The 20,189-nt window shown below is 51.6% G+C and overlaps 9 protein-coding genes across 9 annotated transcripts; 3 read left to right on the top strand and 6 right to left on the bottom strand.

The window, feature by feature from the left end:
• Positions 1–157: 157 nt before the first annotated feature.
• PENARI_c006G05815 (pepsin-like aspartic protease) lies at positions 158–1,417 on the bottom strand (the record flags this gene model as incomplete). The annotated part of the gene is made up of 1 exon (XM_022630355.1): positions 158–1,417. The coding sequence occupies one exon, from the start codon at positions 1,415–1,417 to the stop codon at positions 158–160; it is 1,260 nt and encodes a 419-aa protein (XP_022489700.1).
• Positions 1,418–2,201: 784 nt separating this feature from the next.
• PENARI_c006G11418 (uncharacterized protein) lies at positions 2,202–3,464 on the bottom strand (the record flags this gene model as incomplete). Its single annotated transcript, XM_022630632.1, has 1 exon — positions 2,202–3,464. One exon carries the CDS (start codon positions 3,462–3,464, stop codon positions 2,202–2,204), a length of 1,263 nt encoding a protein of 420 aa, XP_022490042.1.
• Positions 3,465–4,416: 952 nt separating this feature from the next.
• Positions 4,417–5,927, bottom strand: PENARI_c006G01261 (putative nucleolin protein Nsr1; the record flags this gene model as incomplete). Its single annotated transcript, XM_022630147.1, has 2 exons — positions 4,417–5,352; positions 5,406–5,927. 2 exons carry the CDS (start codon positions 5,925–5,927, stop codon positions 4,417–4,419), a joined length of 1,458 nt encoding a protein of 485 aa, XP_022489580.1.
• A 778-nt stretch (positions 5,928–6,705) lies between these two features.
• Positions 6,706–8,608, top strand: PENARI_c006G05937 (dolichyl-P-Glc:Man(9)GlcNAc(2)-PP-dolichol alpha-1,3-glucosyltransferase ALG6; the record flags this gene model as incomplete). The annotated part of the gene is made up of 3 exons (XM_022630367.1): positions 6,706–6,943; positions 6,998–7,160; positions 7,225–8,608. 3 exons carry the CDS (start codon positions 6,706–6,708, stop codon positions 8,606–8,608), a joined length of 1,785 nt encoding a protein of 594 aa, XP_022489614.1.
• A 304-nt stretch (positions 8,609–8,912) lies between these two features.
• Positions 8,913–9,298, bottom strand: PENARI_c006G07057 (copper metallochaperone COX17; the record flags this gene model as incomplete). The annotated part of the gene is made up of 3 exons (XM_022630426.1): positions 8,913–9,053; positions 9,108–9,166; positions 9,274–9,298. The coding sequence occupies 3 exons, from the start codon at positions 9,296–9,298 to the stop codon at positions 8,913–8,915; spliced, it is 225 nt and encodes a 74-aa protein (XP_022489604.1).
• A 345-nt stretch (positions 9,299–9,643) lies between these two features.
• PENARI_c006G00333 (GTPase-activating protein RNA1) lies at positions 9,644–10,897 on the top strand (the record flags this gene model as incomplete). The annotated part of the gene is made up of 1 exon (XM_022630104.1): positions 9,644–10,897. The coding sequence occupies one exon, from the start codon at positions 9,644–9,646 to the stop codon at positions 10,895–10,897; it is 1,254 nt and encodes a 417-aa protein (XP_022489832.1).
• Positions 10,898–12,045: 1,148 nt separating this feature from the next.
• PENARI_c006G07149 (transcription elongation factor DST1) lies at positions 12,046–12,966 on the top strand (the record flags this gene model as incomplete). Its single annotated transcript, XM_022630430.1, has 1 exon — positions 12,046–12,966. One exon carries the CDS (start codon positions 12,046–12,048, stop codon positions 12,964–12,966), a length of 921 nt encoding a protein of 306 aa, XP_022489859.1.
• Positions 12,967–14,167: 1,201 nt separating this feature from the next.
• On the bottom strand, positions 14,168–15,562 carry PENARI_c006G03184 (putative pectin methylesterase; the record flags this gene model as incomplete). The annotated part of the gene is made up of 2 exons (XM_022630242.1): positions 14,168–14,740; positions 14,930–15,562. The coding sequence occupies 2 exons, from the start codon at positions 15,560–15,562 to the stop codon at positions 14,168–14,170; spliced, it is 1,206 nt and encodes a 401-aa protein (XP_022489590.1).
• A 797-nt stretch (positions 15,563–16,359) lies between these two features.
• PENARI_c006G08571 (uncharacterized protein) lies at positions 16,360–19,390 on the bottom strand (the record flags this gene model as incomplete). Its single annotated transcript, XM_022630496.1, has 2 exons — positions 16,360–18,941; positions 18,994–19,390. 2 exons carry the CDS (start codon positions 19,388–19,390, stop codon positions 16,360–16,362), a joined length of 2,979 nt encoding a protein of 992 aa, XP_022489776.1.
• Between the last annotated feature and the right edge of the window lie 799 nt (positions 19,391–20,189).

Here is a 20,189-nt window from a genome sequence, read left to right as displayed (position 1 = left end):
TAATTCGTCAATTGATTGAAGAGTATAAACATTCACCAAGACCAAGGATTGAAAGGCACTTTGCGGCTTTTTATAAAAGTGCAATTGAATCAATGACCCAAAGGCATGACCATCGCAAATAACAATCCCAAGATACTCAAGTTCCAAAATGAAGGCATCAGTCTAGCACAGCCGAGAAAGAAGAAGCATCCCTTCCAATACCACTGCCCTCTGTGGAATTCCCATTCCCGCTTAAACGCTTCGCAAACCTCATCTCATTTCTCCCAAAATCAAAAACCGCAACAACATTCTTTAAAAAGGATACACCAAGAATATTCAAAGTAACATCACCAATAGAGACACTCTCCGAAGAAACAAGACTAGACATACAAACCCCAGCAGAAGTCTGGAATATTAAATCCGATCCATTATGAAAGAAAGTCTGGTTACCGATCTTCAATCCAAATTCAGGAGCTTTTGCGGCACAATCAACTATATATGCCTCATATTCCGGATTATACGTAGCAGAGGGATCGAATAGGGCATTGATAGGATCGACAACAGCAGATGGCAGGTAGGTAAGATAATTACCCGAGTCAACGAATGCCTGGAACGAAGTCAAGTTTGTTGTCAAATTGTTGAGAGAGAGGCCGAAGGTGACTTCGCGGATTGTAGTCGTCCAGTAAGAACGTACTCTTTTGCCGGATGTATAATTTAGAGGGAGAGTCTCTGTTATCTCAGCTGGAACTACTGCGAACTCGGGACTGTGGTTGACAGGTGGAAGGCCGCCAAGAGTCAGGTATCCTCCGAAAGCCGTAGATTTGTTTTGGGGGCTTCGTGAAAGTGCAAGGCTGAAGTATGGCTCGATCAGTCCTTGCTGGTGCATGGTATTGACCAATGGATTGTATGGCAGACGGTTGAACCAGAATGTCGTATTGTCTGTCTTGTTCGCTGGGTGTGCGGAAGTGATGGATGGATATGCCAGACCGAGAAGTCCGCTGCTGACTTCGTCGCCCATAGGGTTGGAGTGATCTGCGATAGCGATTTTCTGGCATTTGGTGGTGACATCGCCTATTGAGACGTCTTCGAGTGCCATGATGCCGCTTGCAAGACCGGCTCCATATTGAATTCCGAAGATCTGGTTTGGGATGCGCTTGTATGTGCTGGATTTGTGGTATGTTTTGTTTGAATAGAGGCAGTCTCCCCGGGGGATTTCGAGGTTGTCTGTTGCATTAATGCAGGTATAGCCGAATTTCATGACATAGGTGTCACTGCTGCCGGTGTCGACCAAGAGTTGGAAGGTTTGGTTCCCTATCTTCACCGGGGCATCGAATACTGCTCCAAATTCAGTGGATACAAGTGGGATTGTTGTGCTTGACAAGGCAGTCGCCCCGGAGACTGCCATCTGGAACGCAAAGAGAGTATGGAATGGGCGCATCGTGAGATGATTAGATTTGAATATAAATGTGAGGACATCTTTCTTTTATTGCTTTATATGTTGCAAGGTTACTGGCTGAAGACGAGAATGATAATGCCGAGAATCGTATATTTTAGCGTGAGGCATCTGTTTAGGGTCTTTATGAGCAATTATGACCACGTAGGTAGCTGCATACTAGAAATAGCAAACGGGGCTTATAGCCCTGCGAAGCTCGTATATTTTAGTCTCTTTAGCGCGGTGGGGACCGGAAATGTGTTTGCGTGGTTCGTTAATTACTCTGGGGCTTATAATATTGGCCTGCAGCAACCAACTCAAGTGCGACTGATATGATCACTGGAATATGAAATATATGCGATGACTTTAGGTGGAAACAAAGTAAACAGATTGCGATTTTGGCATGAAATCATTCAATGATCAGGATAGTATGATAAAGAATGAGGGTATAGGTTAAAGACTGCATAAAATCATATCGAAAACACCATGAAAATCCAACCGAGACTAGGCGTAAAACATCATTTCTTCAAGACAAAAATCGCCTAGTTCAAGAACACAAGAAAAAGATAGGCGCCATTTTTGATTACCGAGGGTCTACGAAAGACCCTTCACATAACCGCCCCGCCATTTGACAATCTGCCAATGGACGAAGGCAGGATGAATATCAATGAAAGAAAGCAGTGAAACACCATGATAATGGAGGCATGCGGGCTGAGTGCCACAATACATCATGGCAACATCGTAATTCGTTTTATTCATTTTGGCCATGCATAACAAGGCATCACATCATTTATGCGAGACTGGCAGTTCCTGCTGCGGCAGTTCCCCAGCGCAGTTTTCGGAGTCCGCCCCGGACTGCTTCCTGGCCACACGCGGCCGATGACCGGGGGCCAGGAACACTGTCTCCCGTCATGCCCACCTCGGCTCGGCCAACTTCACGGCCGAGCATGTACCCTGCAGAAAAGCTTATCGCAGAGAATAAAACCACAACACCGGCACTAATAACCCAGGTCATGATCGTGGGGCTGACAGGAGTTGTGGAATCTGCCAGTGTCGCGCGGCGGCTTTTCTTCGCAGCACTGCGGTCTTTGGGTGAACTTGACCGACGCTTTGCTTTGGCAACAGCTGGGCTTGATGGAATTGTCGGTGGGTGTGTGTCCCTCCCTGGAGGCCCTATCGACGGGCTTGTCTGGGGGTACTGAGGGGAAGATCCAATTGCCTCGTCGCCGCTCTCTTCTCCCATGACTACTGATTCGCCAACAAGACGGAATGCTGAGGGCTGTGCAGTGGATGGGGGAGCAGCCGGTGAGGCTGAAGGTTGATTGTCGTTCTTCGGCAAGCCTCGTGCGGCAGCCGCACATGATAGAAGGGTTGACAGGCTAGCGCGAAGGGCGGCATCGTGATCTGCATGATGAGAGGGGGAGATCATATTGTAAGGGCTGTGCTGATATTGATTTCTTCGGGATGACCGTGAGCTGGGATATGACTCTCTTCGAATCGCTGTTTGTCGGCTCGAGTTGGATACACTGGCTTGATGACGGCGAGCATCAGAAGGGCGAGACCACGATGTGTCCGAGGTGGCTGGAGGGTGTGTGAATACGTTGGGTTGGGGGACAAATGGAGACGGGCTGATTCCCATTCCCAAAGCAGTAGAGGTATCATCTTCATCGTCACTGGAGGCAGCATCGGAGCCGGACGAGGGTGGTTCAGAGGGCATCGGTAAAGCAGTTGGGAAGGTTGGGCGGCGCATCTCTTCGTTTGAGCTGCTGAGTACTCGGTCGGATTCACTTTCGCTCTCCTCATATTCCTCTTGGCTGCTGCTGGCTTGACTGGCGTCGTGTGATGAATAAGCCACCTGGGCTGTAGTGATAGCAGCGAGATGTTGTAGACGACGTCGACGGTTACGGCGTTGATATGCTCCCGCCTCTGCCTGCTCGACTCGTAGACCGGTGGTTATTATATCATCGTTGGTAGCAGCCGATGAGAAGGACGACGATGACGGCTGCGACGAAACATCGATCCATGAATCTATATAATAACGTAGTGAGTACATTGTGCTGAGGATGTGAAAGCGACCTGTGTATATGCATGTTGAAACCGGACCTGCAGAGTAGGGAGGTACCAGGCAGATTATAAAAAGGACTACATACCCTCTGATCTCATGGGTGCACCGGATGGCTGGGGCTGACCACTTTGATGCGGCTGGCCATCGCGCGTCATCCGACTCGCGGCTCTGGGCTCACGCACCTGACCCAGAAGGTCGCAGTGATTCGGTTGCATGGCTAAAGGGTGAATTTGAAAGAAAAGAAGGGGAGGGGAATAAATAAAAGAGGAAGGGGATCAGGCCACCTGGGTACAACAGGAGCGGTCAACGTGGGGGATGCGATAATCTTATCAATGTGGAGCTGACGATCTCTCCACTGATGCCCAAAGACTTCAACTTCTGCCCAGGTAGGGTAAGCCCAGAGATATTTCCAAAAAGGTCGAGCCAAAGCTTTGCAATAGTTCCAGGTTGAACTTGGTGGAAGATGCGGTCATGAAGGGAGACCAACCTTGGGAATCGAATGATGAGGTGATCAGCAGACCAAACAGGTGATTTGCGGCCCGTGACCGGGTTGGCCGATAGAAGATGTGAGAGGTGTCAAAGGGGAGAGCATATTCTGGAATTCCGGAAACCAAAGTGTCTTAATAGGAGATAATCGATCCCCAAGAGATCAATGAAAGCAAAGATGCAGACATGTGCGACATCCGTAGACGTGGTGATGTGCGCAAACAAAGAAGATTGCGGGGAGGGCGGTCACCGGTGGCAGTATACTCCCAAGGTCACGCTACAAACTACAAGAAAGAGAAGAAAATGAACATTGAAATGTTGTATCACATTGAAGATACTTGAGCGAATAGCCTATTATCACATAATTAAACACGAACTTTTTGTTTCCCAGTCAAAGAACCGTTGACACCGTTAGTTGCAAAATTCAAACGTATGCAGTAGACAATTGACGAGCTTAGAAGGTCATCTTGGTGCCCTTGAACTCGGGGATGCTGCCCTTGCCCTTGTTGAGGCCACCGCCGCGGCCACCGCCGAAGCCACCACGGCCACCTCCACGGCCACCACCTCCACGGCCGCCGAAGCCACCGCCGCCGCCGCGACCACCGAAGCCGCCACGGCCACCACCGCGACCACCACCACGGCCGCCGAAGCCACCACGGTCACCACGGTCACCACCCTGGGGACGGGGAGTGCTGAAGTCGAGACGGATGGCACGACCCTCGATCTCCTCACCCTGGAGGGCACCGTGGGCGGCCTTGGCCTCCTCAATGGAAGAGAACTGAACGTAACCGAAGCCCTTGGGGCGGCCGGTCTCCTGCTCGGTGGGCAGACGGATGCCGAGGACGCTGCCCTGGGCACCGAAGACCTCGTGGAGAGCATCCTCAGTGGCACTGAAAGGAAGGTTGCCAACGAAGAGGGTGTCGCTCTCGGGGCTGGTCTGGTCACCGTAAGAACGGGCACGGGCTTGAACACGGTCACCACCCTGCTGGTTGTTCTGGCGGCCAGTGGCGTAGTCAAGGTTGATGGTACGGCCGTCGAGGTCGGAACCCTTCTTGGCCTCCATGGCCTTAGCGGCATCGGCAGCGTTGGTGAACTCGACGTAGCCGAAGCCACGGGAGCGGCCAGACTCACGGTCGGTGACAATGCGGCAGCCGGAGAGCTCACCGAACTCGGAGAACTCACGCTGGAGCCACTCCTCGTCGACGTTCCAGGAGAGGTTGCCGACGAAGAGGTTGGCGGAGGCACCCTCGGGAGCATCAGCAGTCTTGGACTTCTTGGCAACAGCCTCGGGTTCGTCATCAGCCTTGCGCTTCTTGGAGACAGTCTCCTTCTCAGACTCAGACTCGGAGTCAGAGCTGTCGGAGCCAGAACCAGACTCGGAGTCGGAAGACTGAATATGGGTTAGCATCATGATTGTAATGAACGATAGTGCAAGACACATACCTCGGCCTTCTTGGCATCCTCGGACTCGGACTCAGAGTCGGAAGAGTCGGAGGACTCCTCCTTCTTAGCGTCCTTCTTGGCAGGCTTCTCATCCTCAGACTCAGAGTCGGAGGAGTCGGAGGAGTCGGAAGACTCCTCCTTGGCAGCGACCTTCTTCTCAGCCTTCTTGGGAGCGGGCTTCTCATCCTCGGACTCGGACTCGGACTCGGAGGAGTCGGAAGAGTCAGAAGACTCAGCCTTAGCGGCGGCCTTCTTCTCGGTCTTCTTGGGGGCGGGCTTCTCCTCCTCAGACTCGGACTCAGACTCGCTAGAGCTGGAAGCATCCTTCATATCCTCATCGCTGTCGGACTCGGACTCGGAGCTGCTAGGGGTAGGCTCCTTCTTCTTGTTCTTCTTGGAGGTCTTGTCCTCCTTGGCGCCGGTCTTGGCCTTGGTGGCCTTGGTAACGGCAGCGTCCTTGACCTTGTTGACGGTCTTGGAGGGCTTCTCAGCCTTGGTGGAAACCTTAGTAGCCTTAGACATTGTGATCTATTGAGGAAGAAGAGGTTAGCCGGTGATCTTCATAACAAGCAAGTCTCATGGGAGGGGAGGCTTGGGGCTTGGAGCTTGGGTTGGGTAGGGTGGCACATACTGAGATAACAAGTAAAAATTTCTTGTAGTATGTGCGGCAAAGCCCACGATCCCTCAGAAAACCCGTGTAAGGATAGACAACAACAGCCCTCAGAAAAGAACTGCCAGGAGTGATCTAATCACAACCGGACGTTAACCCACAAGCCCACGATGTTTCAAGCCCACAAGCAACTGACAGCCAATACTGTCTATGATATGTAACCCACGAGGAAGATGTCCCACAGAGCCCACAGAATAGATGTATACAAAGCCCACAGCCCTCAGAGTGACAATGCCCACAGAAAGTCTGAACTTACGAATAGAACCCACGCGACTGCGTTAGTTAGTGTAAAGGAAAAGGTGTTATTGAAGTAAGCAACCGAAAGATTGCTTAAGAGGAGAGGGGGGAGAGCAAAAAAGTGAAGAGGATGGATGAAGAAGAAGAAAAAAAAGAGCAGCTCTGGGGGACCGTCAGCTCTGATAAGGACGGCCGAAAAAAAAAAAATTTCAGAGGCTGGCAGAACTACACCGCCTGCCGGAACAAATTTAGTTCGGTGGAGACCTCACGGGTACCTTTTGGACGACTCACAGTCCCTGGTGCCTGTATGTTTGGCTTGACAGGTCGATTCTCTATATCCCCATTTACGGCCTCATTTAAGTCAATGGTACACTAGGCTACTCGTCTATCGCGATGGCTCCTCACACGCCGTCCTCACACCGGCCCCGCAAGAAGATAAAGTTCGCGACTTCCCCGGGCTCCAACAATAACCTCATATTGGACAAGGGCGATGGAAAGCAGTCCCCGGCATTCCCGCTAGTCTCTTTCCTCTGGGGCGCACGCGCAGGAGCCTCACAATGGCTGGTCCTCCCTCTTATTCTCATGACCGTTGGCCTGTTCCGCTGGGCTGTGAGCTTATGGGGATACTCTGGTATGGGAGCTGGTTCCTAGCTGCAAGCGATACGCTTACTGACAGACTATGCAGGCTTCCAGGTACCCCCGATGCACGGTGATTTTGAAGCGCAAAGGCATTGGATGGAGATTACCACACATCTTCCAATCGCCAAATGGTACCTTTACGACCTACAATACTGGGGCCTCGATTACCCTCCATTGACCGCGTATCACAGCTGGTTACTTGGCAAAATGTATGTGGTGTTTGATTCAATTGTTGGATTTCCTTGGACGCTGCTAACCCGTTGATCTGTTTAGTGGCTCCGCCGTTGAACCAGCATGGTTCACCCTAGACAGTTCCCGGGGCATTGAAGATCCCCGTTTGAAGGTTTATATGCGTGCAACTGTCGTCATATCCGAGTACTTGGTTTTCATCCCCGCCGTCGTCAATTTCTTGCGCCGCTACACTCGGATGCAGGGTGTCCACGCTTGGTCCGCCTCAATTGTTCTTGCGGCAGTTCTCCTTCAGCCAGCCAATATTCTAATCGACCACGGCCACTTCCAGTATAATACCGTCATGCTAGGATTAGTGGTCGCGAGCTTGGACGCTATATTGGCTGGGCGCATGCTGTGGGCCTGCATCTTCTTTGTGGGTGCATTGGGATTCAAGCAGATGGCGTTATACTATGCCCCAGTCATGTTCGCCTACCTCCTTGGCGTCTGCGTTTTCCCTCGAATTCGCATTTTACGTCTCCTCAACATCTCCCTCGTCACGTTGGCTACTTTTGCATTGCTACTAGGCCCGCTTCTGGTCTGTGCCTCTAACGATGAAGCCCGAAAGGTGTTCGCATCTTCCCCTGTGCCACCCTTGATCCAGGCAATCCCTATCTCTCTTGACAAAAGCTCTGTACTCTATGGGGTGCTATTTCAGCTAACACAAATAATTCACCGCGTATTCCCCTTCGCGCGCGGCCTTTTCGAAGACAAAGTTGCCAACGCTTGGTGTGCCATCCATACGTTCTATAAGCTCACTCGCTTTGATGCTACTCTGCTACAGCGGGCATCTCTCGGTGCTACCCTAGGGTCGATCATTATCCCCTGCGCCATCATTTTCCGTCATCCCCGGGCTTCGCTTATCCTTCCTGCTCTATCCTGTGTCTCATGGGGCTTCTTCCTATTTTCCTTCCAGGTGCATGAGAAGAGTGTTTTGTTGCCTCTGCTTCCGATGACACTGCTACTTGCCAGTGACGGTGGACTGAGCAAGGAAAGCCGCGCCTGGGTCGGCTGGGCCAACGTGCTTGGATCCTGGACCATGTACCCTCTCCTCAAACGCGATGAACTTCGGGTTCCCTATATCGTCATGACCTTGCTTTGGGCCTATCTTCTCGGCCTTCCTCCTACTTCTTTCGAGACTTACCGCAGTCGGCCAAACCTAGAGAACTCCAGTACCCATCTTGAGCCCAATATTTTCACCACGCTCTTACATTACGCTTTCTATCTTGCCATGATTGCCTGGCATGTCCTTGAAGCATTTGTTCCCCCTCCCCCAGGCAAGCCAGACCTATGGGTAGTCTTGAACGCCCTAATTGGGGCTGGTGGGTTCGGAATTGCCTATCTGTGGTGTATGTGGAAGCTGCTCACTCAATGCCGCAAAATTGATCGTCAAGCGGCAGAGGAGGATAACCAAAAAAAGAAGCAATAAACAAAATTATTCTTGGGTGGATGGCGGTGCGCTTTCAGTGATACCCTATTTTCATTACCTAGCAACCAGTTTAGCTGGGAGCTTATTCCAATTGCTCAGGATATCAAATTTGTCTTATTTAGGAGATGAGATGTTGTATTGGGAATTAAATGCTTATCATCTAAACCGCAAAGGCTCTCACCAAGTCAAATATGCCACCAAGCATACCCAAGAACCAGATGATATTAAAAGAAAAGAACAAAACTCCCACCAATGAATGCTATAATACAATGTTGTATAGTACAGGCAGACGATCACTTGCTGTCTAGACCTTGAAGCCGTACCCAGCCATGCACGCCTTGTACTGCTCAATTGTGGACTTGCATTCCTGCTCCGGGTTGTCGGACTTGGAGAACAGCATGCAGTCGTCGCGGGTGGTCTTCTCGGGCTTGCAGACGCAGCAGGGCTAGAAAGCAGGTTAGTCGCTACTTGCGCTTACTTCGGCAGTGTCGGTTCATACCTTGGGCTTCTCAGTTTGGGCAGGTGGAGCGGGTACTTGCTCGGGAGCAGCGGGTTTCTCTGTAAGTCCATGTGTTAGCCACTGTATTGATTCCCCGGGTGATGGGTAAGCCAGGCGCATTGCGCGAGTGTCGGGTTCGGGTTTGATTGGAGACATTGAAACTTACCACTTGAACCGAACAGCCAGGACATTGTGGTAGATGTAGATATGGATGTGCTTCGGGGATATATCCAGGAAATGAAAGACAATAAGCGAGTGTGAAGGATAAAATGTGAAATGCGAATTCCGTGACTGACACCATCGGGCATTATTAATGACAGCGCAGCTGGTCTCTCGCATCCGCCGTAGTTATTTTTTTTTGTTATCAACAAATTATTGTTGCCCCGGACTCGCCTCCTTTTCTGCTTCACTGCCTGTCTGGTTTTTTTCATCTCATTATTGGGTCTTGGGTCTAGTTCTGGGATTTGGTTCGCCATTGACTACCTGGTTTATTTTTCACCTTTCATTCTTTCACTCTCCCACTTGACTACCCCGCCATGGCCCCTCCTAAGGTCTTCTCCCTCGAGGGCAAAGTCCTCAAGCTCGACAGTGCCGAAGACATTGACGCGCATATCAAGCCCCTGATCGACAACACCGACTACACTGAGATCCGTTTTGGAGGAAACACCCTGGGCATTGGCGCCTCCCAGCGCCTTGCTGAGGTCTTGAAGACCCAGAAGAGCCTTGAGGCTGCGTACCTTGACGACATCTTCACCGGCCGTCTCCTGTCTGAGATCCCCACCGCTCTGACCTTCCTCCTGAACGCCGTCCTTGAAATTTCGACTGTCCACACTGTCAACCTGAACGACAACGCCTTCGGTCTCAACACCTCGGCCCCACTCGTCGACTTCCTCTCCCGCCACGTGCCCCTCCGCCACCTTATCCTGAACAACAACGGACTCGGCCCCGCCGCCGGAACCCAAGTTGCCGATGCGCTGACAAAATTGGCTGAGCGCAAGGAGGAAGCTCGCAAGGACGGAAAGGATATTGCGCTTTTGGAGAGCGTTGTCTGCGGACGGAACCGCTTGGAGAACGGCAGTATGGAGGCCTGGGCTCGCGCTTACAAGGCCCACGCCGCTGGTCTGAAGTCAGTCAAGATGACCCAGAACGGCATCCGCCAGGAGGGTATCTCCCACCTCCTGACTCGGGGTCTGTACCATGCTCGCGCCCTGGAGGTTCTGGATCTGCAGGACAACACTTTCACTGTCATGGGTAGCACAGCTCTCGCCAACTCCCTGGCAAGCTGGTCCTCGCTGCTCGAGCTTGGTGTTGGCGACTGCCTCCTCTCTGCCCGTGGTGGGGTGAAGGTCGCCCAGGCTCTGGCCGATAACAACAACCCGAAGCTCCAGACTCTGCGTCTGCAATACAACGAGATCAAGGCTGAGGCTGTCAAGGGCTTCACTCACGCTGCCAAGACTGCGCTGCCCAGCCTGCGCCGTGTCGAGCTCAACGGAAACATCTTCTCCGAGGATGACCCCAATGTCACTGAGCTCCGTGAGCTGCTGGAGGCTCGCCAGGAGGAGCACGGCACCGATGACGACCCGGAGGACACCTGGGGTGTTGACGAGCTTGATGAACTTGAAGAGGAGGATTCCGAAGAGGAGGAAGAAGAGGAAGAAGAGGAAGAGGAAGAGCGCAAGGCCGAGAAGGACCTCAAGGAAGCCGATCGCGCCGAGGAAGAGAAGGTTGCCCAGAAGTCCGACAAGGATGTCGATGCCCTTGCCGATGTCCTCGGCAAGACCGGTATCTAGACCTCTTGAGCCGTTGGACAATTGTCACTTCCCTCGGTACCTGCCTTTCATCACTGGAATAGGACTCGCTCGATCCAGATTCGAGCAATGACCAAGACATAGTCGCGAGACACATTTGTCCGTGGCTCAATTACTATGTCTTGACGTTTTCATGGTCCTCTTATGACCGAGACACCCAGGTCCTGGGTCCCGTGTACGAGGATCTGACTGACGATGCTTACGCTTTACCTTCAAAAGACCCCATTTGTTATACCCCCTCCCCTACACCCTACGATGACGAACCGCATCTGCACATAATCCTGTTTGCTTCATCCATATCCTGTTTGCATAGCCACGGACCCTACGATGCTTGAGAAGGATACACAGATAGATGTGAATACATTCTGGACAAGCAATATTAGAAATTCTTTAGATATCTAGATGTGTGACATGCAAACTGTGGCCCATCCCAAAACAGAGCAAGTGAAGTCTGATAGAAATTTCCGAAAAGGGTAACAAAATCTTGGCGCAACTTCGGACGGTCCAACTCTTTCACCAGGACATTTTTTTTCTTTTGCTCCTACCACATCCCATACACCACTCTCGTTGTTCTCATTGCTTTCTTTCAATTGAGGCCTCAATCTCTACGTCTTCCACAGCTGCAGCCCCGGACTGCAAACCCTACGACGCGACCGTGAAATATCCTAGGTAAGTACCTAGACAAAACACCCCTCAACCGCATCGTGGTTTTGTGCCAGACCCCAATGTTGCTTTGGGCGCAATAGCTTTCACAGTATGCGCATCAGCTCCAACACTCTAGAGCATGCCTCAGTTTGGGATGAAGTCTTAGGGAGAAGGTGGACACGTGCAATTTGGCAGCGTGCCACCTTCACTCACATGGGCTCATATGATGGGATACATCGAGGGCCATACTTTGTGCGACGTGTACTGAATACATGTGTGCTCTGTGATATGTGATTCCAAAGACCAAATGCGGGTGCTGTGACTATGTGAAATGCGCCGGCATCCGGAGCTTTGCGAAGACCCTGCGCTTGAAGCATTTACAATGATTTACTGACAGCTTCGGCTTCTAGGCTCTCTGAACCTTCCAAATCCTCTCCTATATCCTCCTTCTTCTCTGGTCGCATTATCTACCTACCCCGCACACCATGGCCATGGATGCCAAACAAATTGAGGCTAAGGCCAAGGACCTAGGCAAGGCTGCGACATCGAACGAGTCCTCAGCCGTGATTCTGGGCCTGCTGAAGGATATCCAAACCGGCGTGCGCCCAACGGAAGATCTGCTGCGCAAGACCCGCATTGGTATCCTCGTCAACAAGTTCAAGTCCAGCAAGAGCCCGGAGATCGCGCGTCTCTCCAGCGAGATTGTGTCCAAGTGGCGGACAGAAGTGAACAAGCAGAAGCAAGGCGGAGGGTCAGCAGCTAGCCGTGGCTCCAGCAGCTCGCCCCGGCCAGGACAGAACGGCACAGGAGCTTCAACCCCAGCCTCAGCCACACCGTCAGACAAGGCGTCGAAGCTGTCTGTGCCACCAGATAAACGAACTTGGAAGGCGGATAAGGTGGAAATCAACCACAGTGGCAGCAAAGTGCGTGACAGCTGCACAGGTCTGATGTATGATGGCCTATGCATGGGCTCGACCGAGTCTCCCAAGACTATTCTGGCTCGGGCTATTGCCGTGGAAATTGCTGCCTATGATCATCTCGGTCCTGAGACGAAGGAGCAGTATAAGACGAAGATCCGCAGCTTGTTCCAGAATCTGAAGAACAAGTCCAACCCTAAGCTGCGTGTGCGTGTGGTTTCTGGGGAGATCACCGCTGAGCAGTTCGTGCGCATGACCTCCGATGAGCTGAAGTCTGTTGAGCAGCGTGAGGCTGATGCCAAGCTTCGCAAGGAGAACATGGACAAGGCTATGGTTCCCCAGCAAGAACGCAGTATCAGTCAGAGCTTGCAGTGCGGCAAGTGTGGTCAGCGAAAGGTGACCTACACCGAGGCTCAGACTCGCAGTGCTGATGAACCGATGACTCTGTTCTGCACGTGCACAAACTGCGGCAAGTCCTGGCGACAGTGAGTGTGGGAGGTTGAGAGCTCTTCGAAGGGGGTGTGTACTATTTCTCTGGGACTGGTTTTTGTTTTCGTTTCCTCTTTTTCCCTCTTCGGGTTTGCTATACAACATTGGACTACAAGCCAACACTGGAGTTTTTTCTTTTTTTTTCGCGGACTTTGAGGGGTGTTTTTTCTACTTCCGTTTCCCTTCCGGTGTGAAGCCTAGCAGGCTCTTACAGAGAATGGAGAATCAGATGAGCTATTATCTACTAAAAATGAGATATCCTATAGTTGCATCCAAGGCACAGAAGAAGACGGGTAGCTATCAACAAACATAACTAAATCAAAAACGTCATGGTTATGTAAGTTCGCATCTCCGATCAACCTTATATCAACCTTGAAGATCCCTATAGATCAACTCCAACCTCTCCTCCCTATTCAAATTAAGAAAGAAGAAACAAAATGACACCCCGCACAGATCTCACATCTCCAACCCAAACCTTCCTACAAGCCCTGACAAACCCTCCAAAAACAGACCCCCTCAAAACCCTACTGGCAACATTCACAACATCCCCACCCCCAAAATGCCACGAACACGGCCTCCCTCAACTAGCCCCCTTCCTCGGCCGAACATTTACCGGCCAGGATGGTCTAGTCACCTACTTCAATCTCCTCTCGACGCATCTAGATATCCACAATATGATCTTCGATTCTGAGGATGACTGGGTCGTTGATGAACGGTGTATGGCTGTTTGTTTGCGTGGGAGGGCTACGTTCTCTTGGAAGAGCACTCGGCAGGCGTGGGATGAGACGTTCGTTTATCGGATTAAGCTTGCTGAAGAGCTGTCTGGAGATTTGGCGGGCAGGGGGATGTTGAAGGTTTGTGAGTATTTTGTTTGGGCGGATACTGGGGCTGCCTATCTTGCTAGGCTGGGGAGGTTGGGGGAGCTACTTGGAGATCAGGGTGAAGGTGGGAAGAAGGGGATTTATCTTGGTTATGATGGAAAGTCCCAGAAAGAGCAGAGAGAGAAGGGAGATGGTTCATCCCAGCATGTACTTGGAGGGGGGTTGAATGTCTATGGAAGCTGTGGATGAGAGAAGAGAGAAGGAAGAGAAAACAAGCTTGTACTATAACTTACTGCCATGGAACAAAAACTCATCAAATTTCATTATACGAACCCCCCTATCAAAAACGATCCCATCCACTTCCAATAAGACACCCTGCTCTATACCTTCTCGCCAACAACACCCCAGTCAATCCACCCAACATTCCCGAACTCCCCAGTGGGCTTCTGAAACACCCTCTCAGGCTCACTAAACCCCCTCCAGCCCTCCTTATCAAGCAAAGTGGTAACACCCCCCTCAACCCTCCCAGTCCGATTAAACCCAGGCCCAGAAACAGCATACTCAGCCATAAGCGTAACCCCCTTCTGGAACCTCGCCACACCAGAAACAACCCAATCAATATACCCGCTAGCGGTGATACTCCCGTCCTCAGTACACCGCGCAAAGATAGACCGGTGCTGACTATTCCACGGCCGGCCGAGTGCACATTCGCCAATGATATCGGGTGCAATGGATGTATTTGCCGCGCGGACGTCTGAGTCCACGATGTAAACGCCGTATTTGTTTGTGAATGTTGTGTTTGTGCCCTTCCAGGCTGTTATGCCGCCGCCACAGCCGCGGAGTTGGATGCTGCTTGATTGGATCCAGGCTGTGCCGAAGCCGTAGAGGAAGTCGGTTTGGCCGGCTATGATGCTTTTGTAGAAGTATGCGTTGCCGAGTTTGCCTACGTAGACCTATGGTTTCATTGATGTTAGAGTTGGAGTTAGGGTTTGGTTTGGGTTTGGATTTGGGTTTGGGTTTCGGTTTCGCTTAGCTTGCAATGGATATGTTCTGATGTACTGTAGATGGTTGATCCAATCCAAAGCAGAATCGGAACTAGAACCCATCACTAGAAACAGAAATAGGAAATAAAGTAAACTTACAGTATCCTGATACGAAAAAAACCCACAATAGTAAAACCCGCCATTAGCACGACTCAAACTCAAAGCATGAGCCGGCCCATCGGAATAATCCGACCACTCATTCACAAAGTCAACATTGTAAACCCTAAAATCCGTATTCCCAAACGGTGTATCACTAGGGACAGGATACCCTGTAGTCCCGGAGCCCGTCAAACTCGACTCGAGCGTCGGCGCCACGACAAGCACGCTCGAGTAGACATTGTCGACGCTCTGACCGGTAGAGTCTTTATTAGCGGCGGCCCAGGTGATGCGGACGCGGTTGGCTGTTGCGTCTTTTGGATTGGTTGTTTCGCCTAGGAAGGTTATTGGTCCGGCGCGAGTAATGTTTAGTTGTTCGGTGTATGTGCCTGCTTTTATTAGGATTGTTTGCGGCGTTGTGTTGTTCGGTAGGGCGTTTATTGCTGATTGGATTGTGTTGTAGGTTGTTGCTTCTTTGGAGGTTTGTGAGACGGTTATTGTCCCTGCTGGGCAGTTTTTGCCTGTTGTTTGGCAGTGGCGGAGGGTGGATGTCTTGTGGGATTCGGATTGGAGGGCTGCTGCTGAGGTTTGGGATTGAAGGAGGCCTAGGAGGGGGAGGAGGTGGGAGAGTAGCATTCTTGCGGTGGTCTCCTGCTCTTGTGCTGGACGGGATTAATGAACGGTTGCATGAATTGGTTTCTTTTATAGTATACACTTCTACACCAAGTTCCGAGAGGGGTATAGTTCTTCCAGTCAATTGCGGCCGAGACGGAAAATTAGAGATTCATCTTGCGCCAGTCAAGGTTGGAGCTTAGATTTGATCATAGTTCGGAATCAGGAATCCAGAAATTGAAGGCATTGGACCAGCTCCGCATATTCACAAGAAAGCTAAAGACTCGTCGAAGCTTCTCTCGCCGCATGGTGGAAAATCATCCGGGGAAAAGCAGTGGGGGAGTTGGGGGACGGAGAATTAGGCTTCCACCTCTTAGCGGCGAGGATGTCAAACAAGGAGATGGGTGAAGACAGGGGTATGAAGGCAGAGTGGAATTCATGAGGAATGCAGGCCAAGCATTGTTAAGTAGGAACATTGGAATGCTACGATTACAATGTTACAATTACAGAGGAACAATTGATTAGAATCCCTTAGATTGACTCAGTGCCACTATTAACGACATACATACACGTAGAGAAAGAAAACTTGACTCTATCAACTCGAAAGCAAACCGCAGCCAAGGGGTAAATGAAACACAAAAGTCTATGATACGGTAAAGGAGCAAAAAAGACGGGAAACAGCCTTTTTGATCCCACGGCATGCATGTCCAAGTAGGTGGCACAGCAAAGATTTGCGTGTAGTGGTAATCGCGGGAAAAGAAGATAAAGGAAAATTATGAACTCGGATCAGTAACGAGTTTGAAAGCTGGCGATCGAGTAATCTACTCGTCCTCCTCGACATCGTCGGCGCGAGCACCGAGAGTGTAGCGGGATTTGCCATCCTTGTCCTGCTCGTGCTCGATAGCGAGCTTGGAAAGGTGGGCGATCATGTTCTCGATCTGAGTGTCGGCCTTGGAGCGAGTCTTGCGGCCAAGGTTGTCCAGAGCGGGGACAATGGTCAGGAGGTAGTACACAACAGCGATGATGACGGTAACACCGATAGAGTAGGCCCAGATAACAACGACGGTGACAATGTCGACATCGTTGTTCTTGGAGAAGCCAGGGCCAGCGGGGTCACGGGGAGAGGTCTGCTCCCAATCGGGAGCGAGCCAGCCGAAGACACAGAACAAGGTGGCGAGGACATCGACAACGAAGATGGCGATGACCAGCTGCCACGAGGGCCAAGTCTTACCACCACGGGTGACGAAGATCAGCCAGTTCTCGGTCAGAGCAATCTCAAGGAAGAGAATCTCCTGAGGAGAACCGAAGTTCTGGATGATACCACCGTTCTCGAGGAAGAGAGTACCACGGATAATCCAGGTGGCGGCAGCGAGCATGATTCCAAGAACGACGGAGATAACCCAGATTTTAGGCAACTGCCACTCGACGGGACGGGCTTCGAAGTGAGCGTTATCGTAGGCGACGGCGATGGTGGCAAGATCAGCGAACAGGGCGATGAAGACAATCAGGGAAGAGTCGACGGTCTCGTCGATGATGATCATGGAGGTAACCAGGTAGATCTCAAGGTGGAGACACAGAGCGATACGGTACTGAATGTAGGCCTTCATACGCTGGAAAATCTGACGGGCAAGCTTGATAGCATCGACAATGGTGGACAGACCGGGGGCGAGGAAGACAATATCGGCGGCAGCCTGGGCAGCCTCAGTGGAACCCTCGACAGCGATACCACAGTCAGCCTTCTTGAGAGAGGGAGCATCGTTGACACCGTCACCAGTCATGGCAGTCAAGTGACCACGCTGCTGGAGCATCTCGACGACCTGGTACTTGTGCTCGGGGAAGACCTCAGCGAAACCGTCAGCCTTCTCAACGAGGTCGTGCTGGGCGGAACCAGCGAGACCACCGTGGATCAGACGCTCAGAGTCGTAAACCTTGGTACCGAGAGCAAGCATCTTGCAAGTCTCCTTGGCAATAGCGATGGCGTCACCAGTCAACATCTTGACGGAGAGACCGAGAACCTGGGCTTCAGCGATGGTGTGGGCGGTATCCTCACGAGGGGGGTCGAACATGGGGTACATGCCCAGAAGCTGCCAGGGCTCACCCTCCTTCATGACGGCAACACCGAGAGAACGGAAACCACGACGAGCGAACTCGGCGGCCTTGGCGCGGTAGAGATCAGCCTCCTCCTTGGAGCACTCGGACATGTTGAGGATAGCCTTGGGGGCACCCTTGGCGCAAATGTAGCGGACACCGTCGCAGGTGCAAACAGTGGTAATACGCTTGGAGACGGGGTCGAAAGGAGTGTACTTCTCGGTGATCCAGTTGCGGGACAGGATCTCACGAGCCTTGGGGTAACGACGAAGAGTAAGGACAGTAACCTTGTCAATGGGGTCGAGGTTCTTGATGTTGTGGGAAGAGGCAATAGCAGCGACGGCCATCATCCAGTTGACATCAACACCCTCAGAGACGTAGGGCTCACGGATGGAGAGCTGGTTGGCAGTGAGGGTACCGGTCTTGTCAGAGCAAAGAACGTCGACACCAGCGAGAGACTCGATGGCGGTGAGCTTCTGGACAATAGCCTTCTGCTCGGCGAGGTAGGCGGCACCGACAGCGAGGGTGGTGGTGGTAACAACGGGAAGACCGACGGGGACACCGATAATCAGGAGAATCAAAGTGTAGTGGAGCAGGTTGTTGTCGCTATCCTCAGGGGTGGCGATCTTGAGGTGGCGGAAGAAACCACCAATCCAAGCAGCGAGAATCCAGAACATGACGAGAACGAGCAGGGAGGTACCGATGTTGTCCATGACGGCCTTGAAGTGACCAGAGTCCTTGGCACCCTGAACAAGGGCAGCAGTACGACCGACGAAAGAGTGACGGGCAGTAGCAGTGACAATACCGTAGGCCTTGCCGCGCTTGCAACCGGTGGTGTAGTAACAGGTGTCGGCCATGTACTTGTCGACAGCGAGAGACTCACCAGTGATAGCGGACTGATCACAAGCAATGAGGGAGACACCCTGGTGGACATCAACGTCATCGTCATCATCATCACCGTGCTTCTCCTTGAGGGTATCGTCGGTGGCGTTGGCGAGGTACTCCTTGTAGGCCTCGAACATCTCGGGCTTGGAGTAGTCACAGATCAGACGGACATCGGCAGGGATAACGGTACCCTCCTCGACGATAACAATGTCACCAGCAACGAGCTCACGGGCGAGGATCTCCTCCTCCTGACCGTTACGGACAACGATAGCACGCATAGCAATATCACCCTTGAGAGAAGCCACGACGTCGGCAGCCTGCTTCTCCTGGTACCAACCGACGAGAGCGTTGAGCAAAAGAATACCACAGATGACACCGAGATCGATCCAGTCACGGAGACCGGCAGCGAGGAGGACAGCAAGTTCCATAACTAGAGAGAATATTAGGCATTGAATCCAAAGACGCGTCGAATCTCAACTCACCATAGAGAATGGGACCACGGAAGTAACCAATGAACTGGATGAAGATGTTGGTCTTCTCGGTAACGAGCTCGTTCCAGCCGGTCTTCTTGCGGCGGGGCTCGATGTCGGAGGAGCTCAGACCGGTGCGCAGGTCAGTCTCAAGCCAGTCATCGGGGGTAACAAAGCCGTCGGAGACACCGTCGGTCTTGCCACCAAACTTCCACCAGGGCTTCTTCTTCTCCTCACCAGTGCTGAGAGCAGCAGCGGAAGAAGTCGAACCACGACGGCCATCGCGGGCAGTCGAGATATACCGGTTCAAGGCAGAGTACTCGTCGAGGTTACTCTCCTCACCGGCTTCACGGTTGTGACGTTCGCCATTTTCGACGTCGACAGCATAGGAGATTCTCCGCTCCGCCATTGTTGCTGTTGCTTCGGCTCACGCCTGTAACAATATGAGCAAAAACACACCAACGGAAGACTGGTATGGCAGAGTCGGAATAAATCCTATAGAAAGGAGGAAAAAGAGAAAACGAGAGGGGTGGTTGGAAGGAGGGACAGTTTTATAATGAGATACGGGGGGACCACAGAGAGGGAACCGGAGTGGGTGGGTGGGTGGATAAAGAGAGAATTAAAAAAGAAAAAAGAAAGTGAAAAAGGGAAAAATTGAAAAAGACGGAAATTGATTGAAATAGGAAAAGAAGGTATTTGACTTGATCCCGTAGATACTTCGTTGCTGGGGGAGAAGCGTGTAGCTCTTATTTTTTTCTTATTTTTTATTTTTTTATTTTTTCAATACCACTAGCCCCCTTGGACCAAGAAATCACCTTAACAGGGTTGCCTCTACCCAATCAAGGATCGTCAATTCGCATAGCATTCAGTGGGTCCTCCCACTTTCGGCCTAGTCGAGATATGAAAAATTCAACTACGATACACACTCAATACGTAGACACCACCGGCAGGCCAGTGCCGAGTTGGCCTCCACAGAAGTGCCCCGGTTCTTACACTATGCGCGATTTTTGTCTGGGGAGAGGATACCAAGTAATTTCCCTTGTTCTACGGAGTAGAACTAGAGAATTGGCGCAGATAGAAAACTGTATGTCTCGTACTATTTTACTATTTCCCGGAGAATTCACGTATAGAATAGTATGCAAAATAGTATCAGAATGCCCTTGCAGGAGAATGTTCCTTCATCAAGCTACATGGTCCGTGATAGACGT

The sequence above is a fragment of the Penicillium arizonense genome (genome assembly GCF_001773325.1).
Source record: "Penicillium arizonense strain CBS 141311 chromosome Unknown PENARI_contig006, whole genome shotgun sequence".
In the NCBI taxonomy this organism is placed as follows: Eukaryota; Fungi; Ascomycota; class Eurotiomycetes; order Eurotiales; family Aspergillaceae; genus Penicillium; species Penicillium arizonense.
This window is presented reverse-complemented; position numbering and strand designations above follow the sequence as displayed.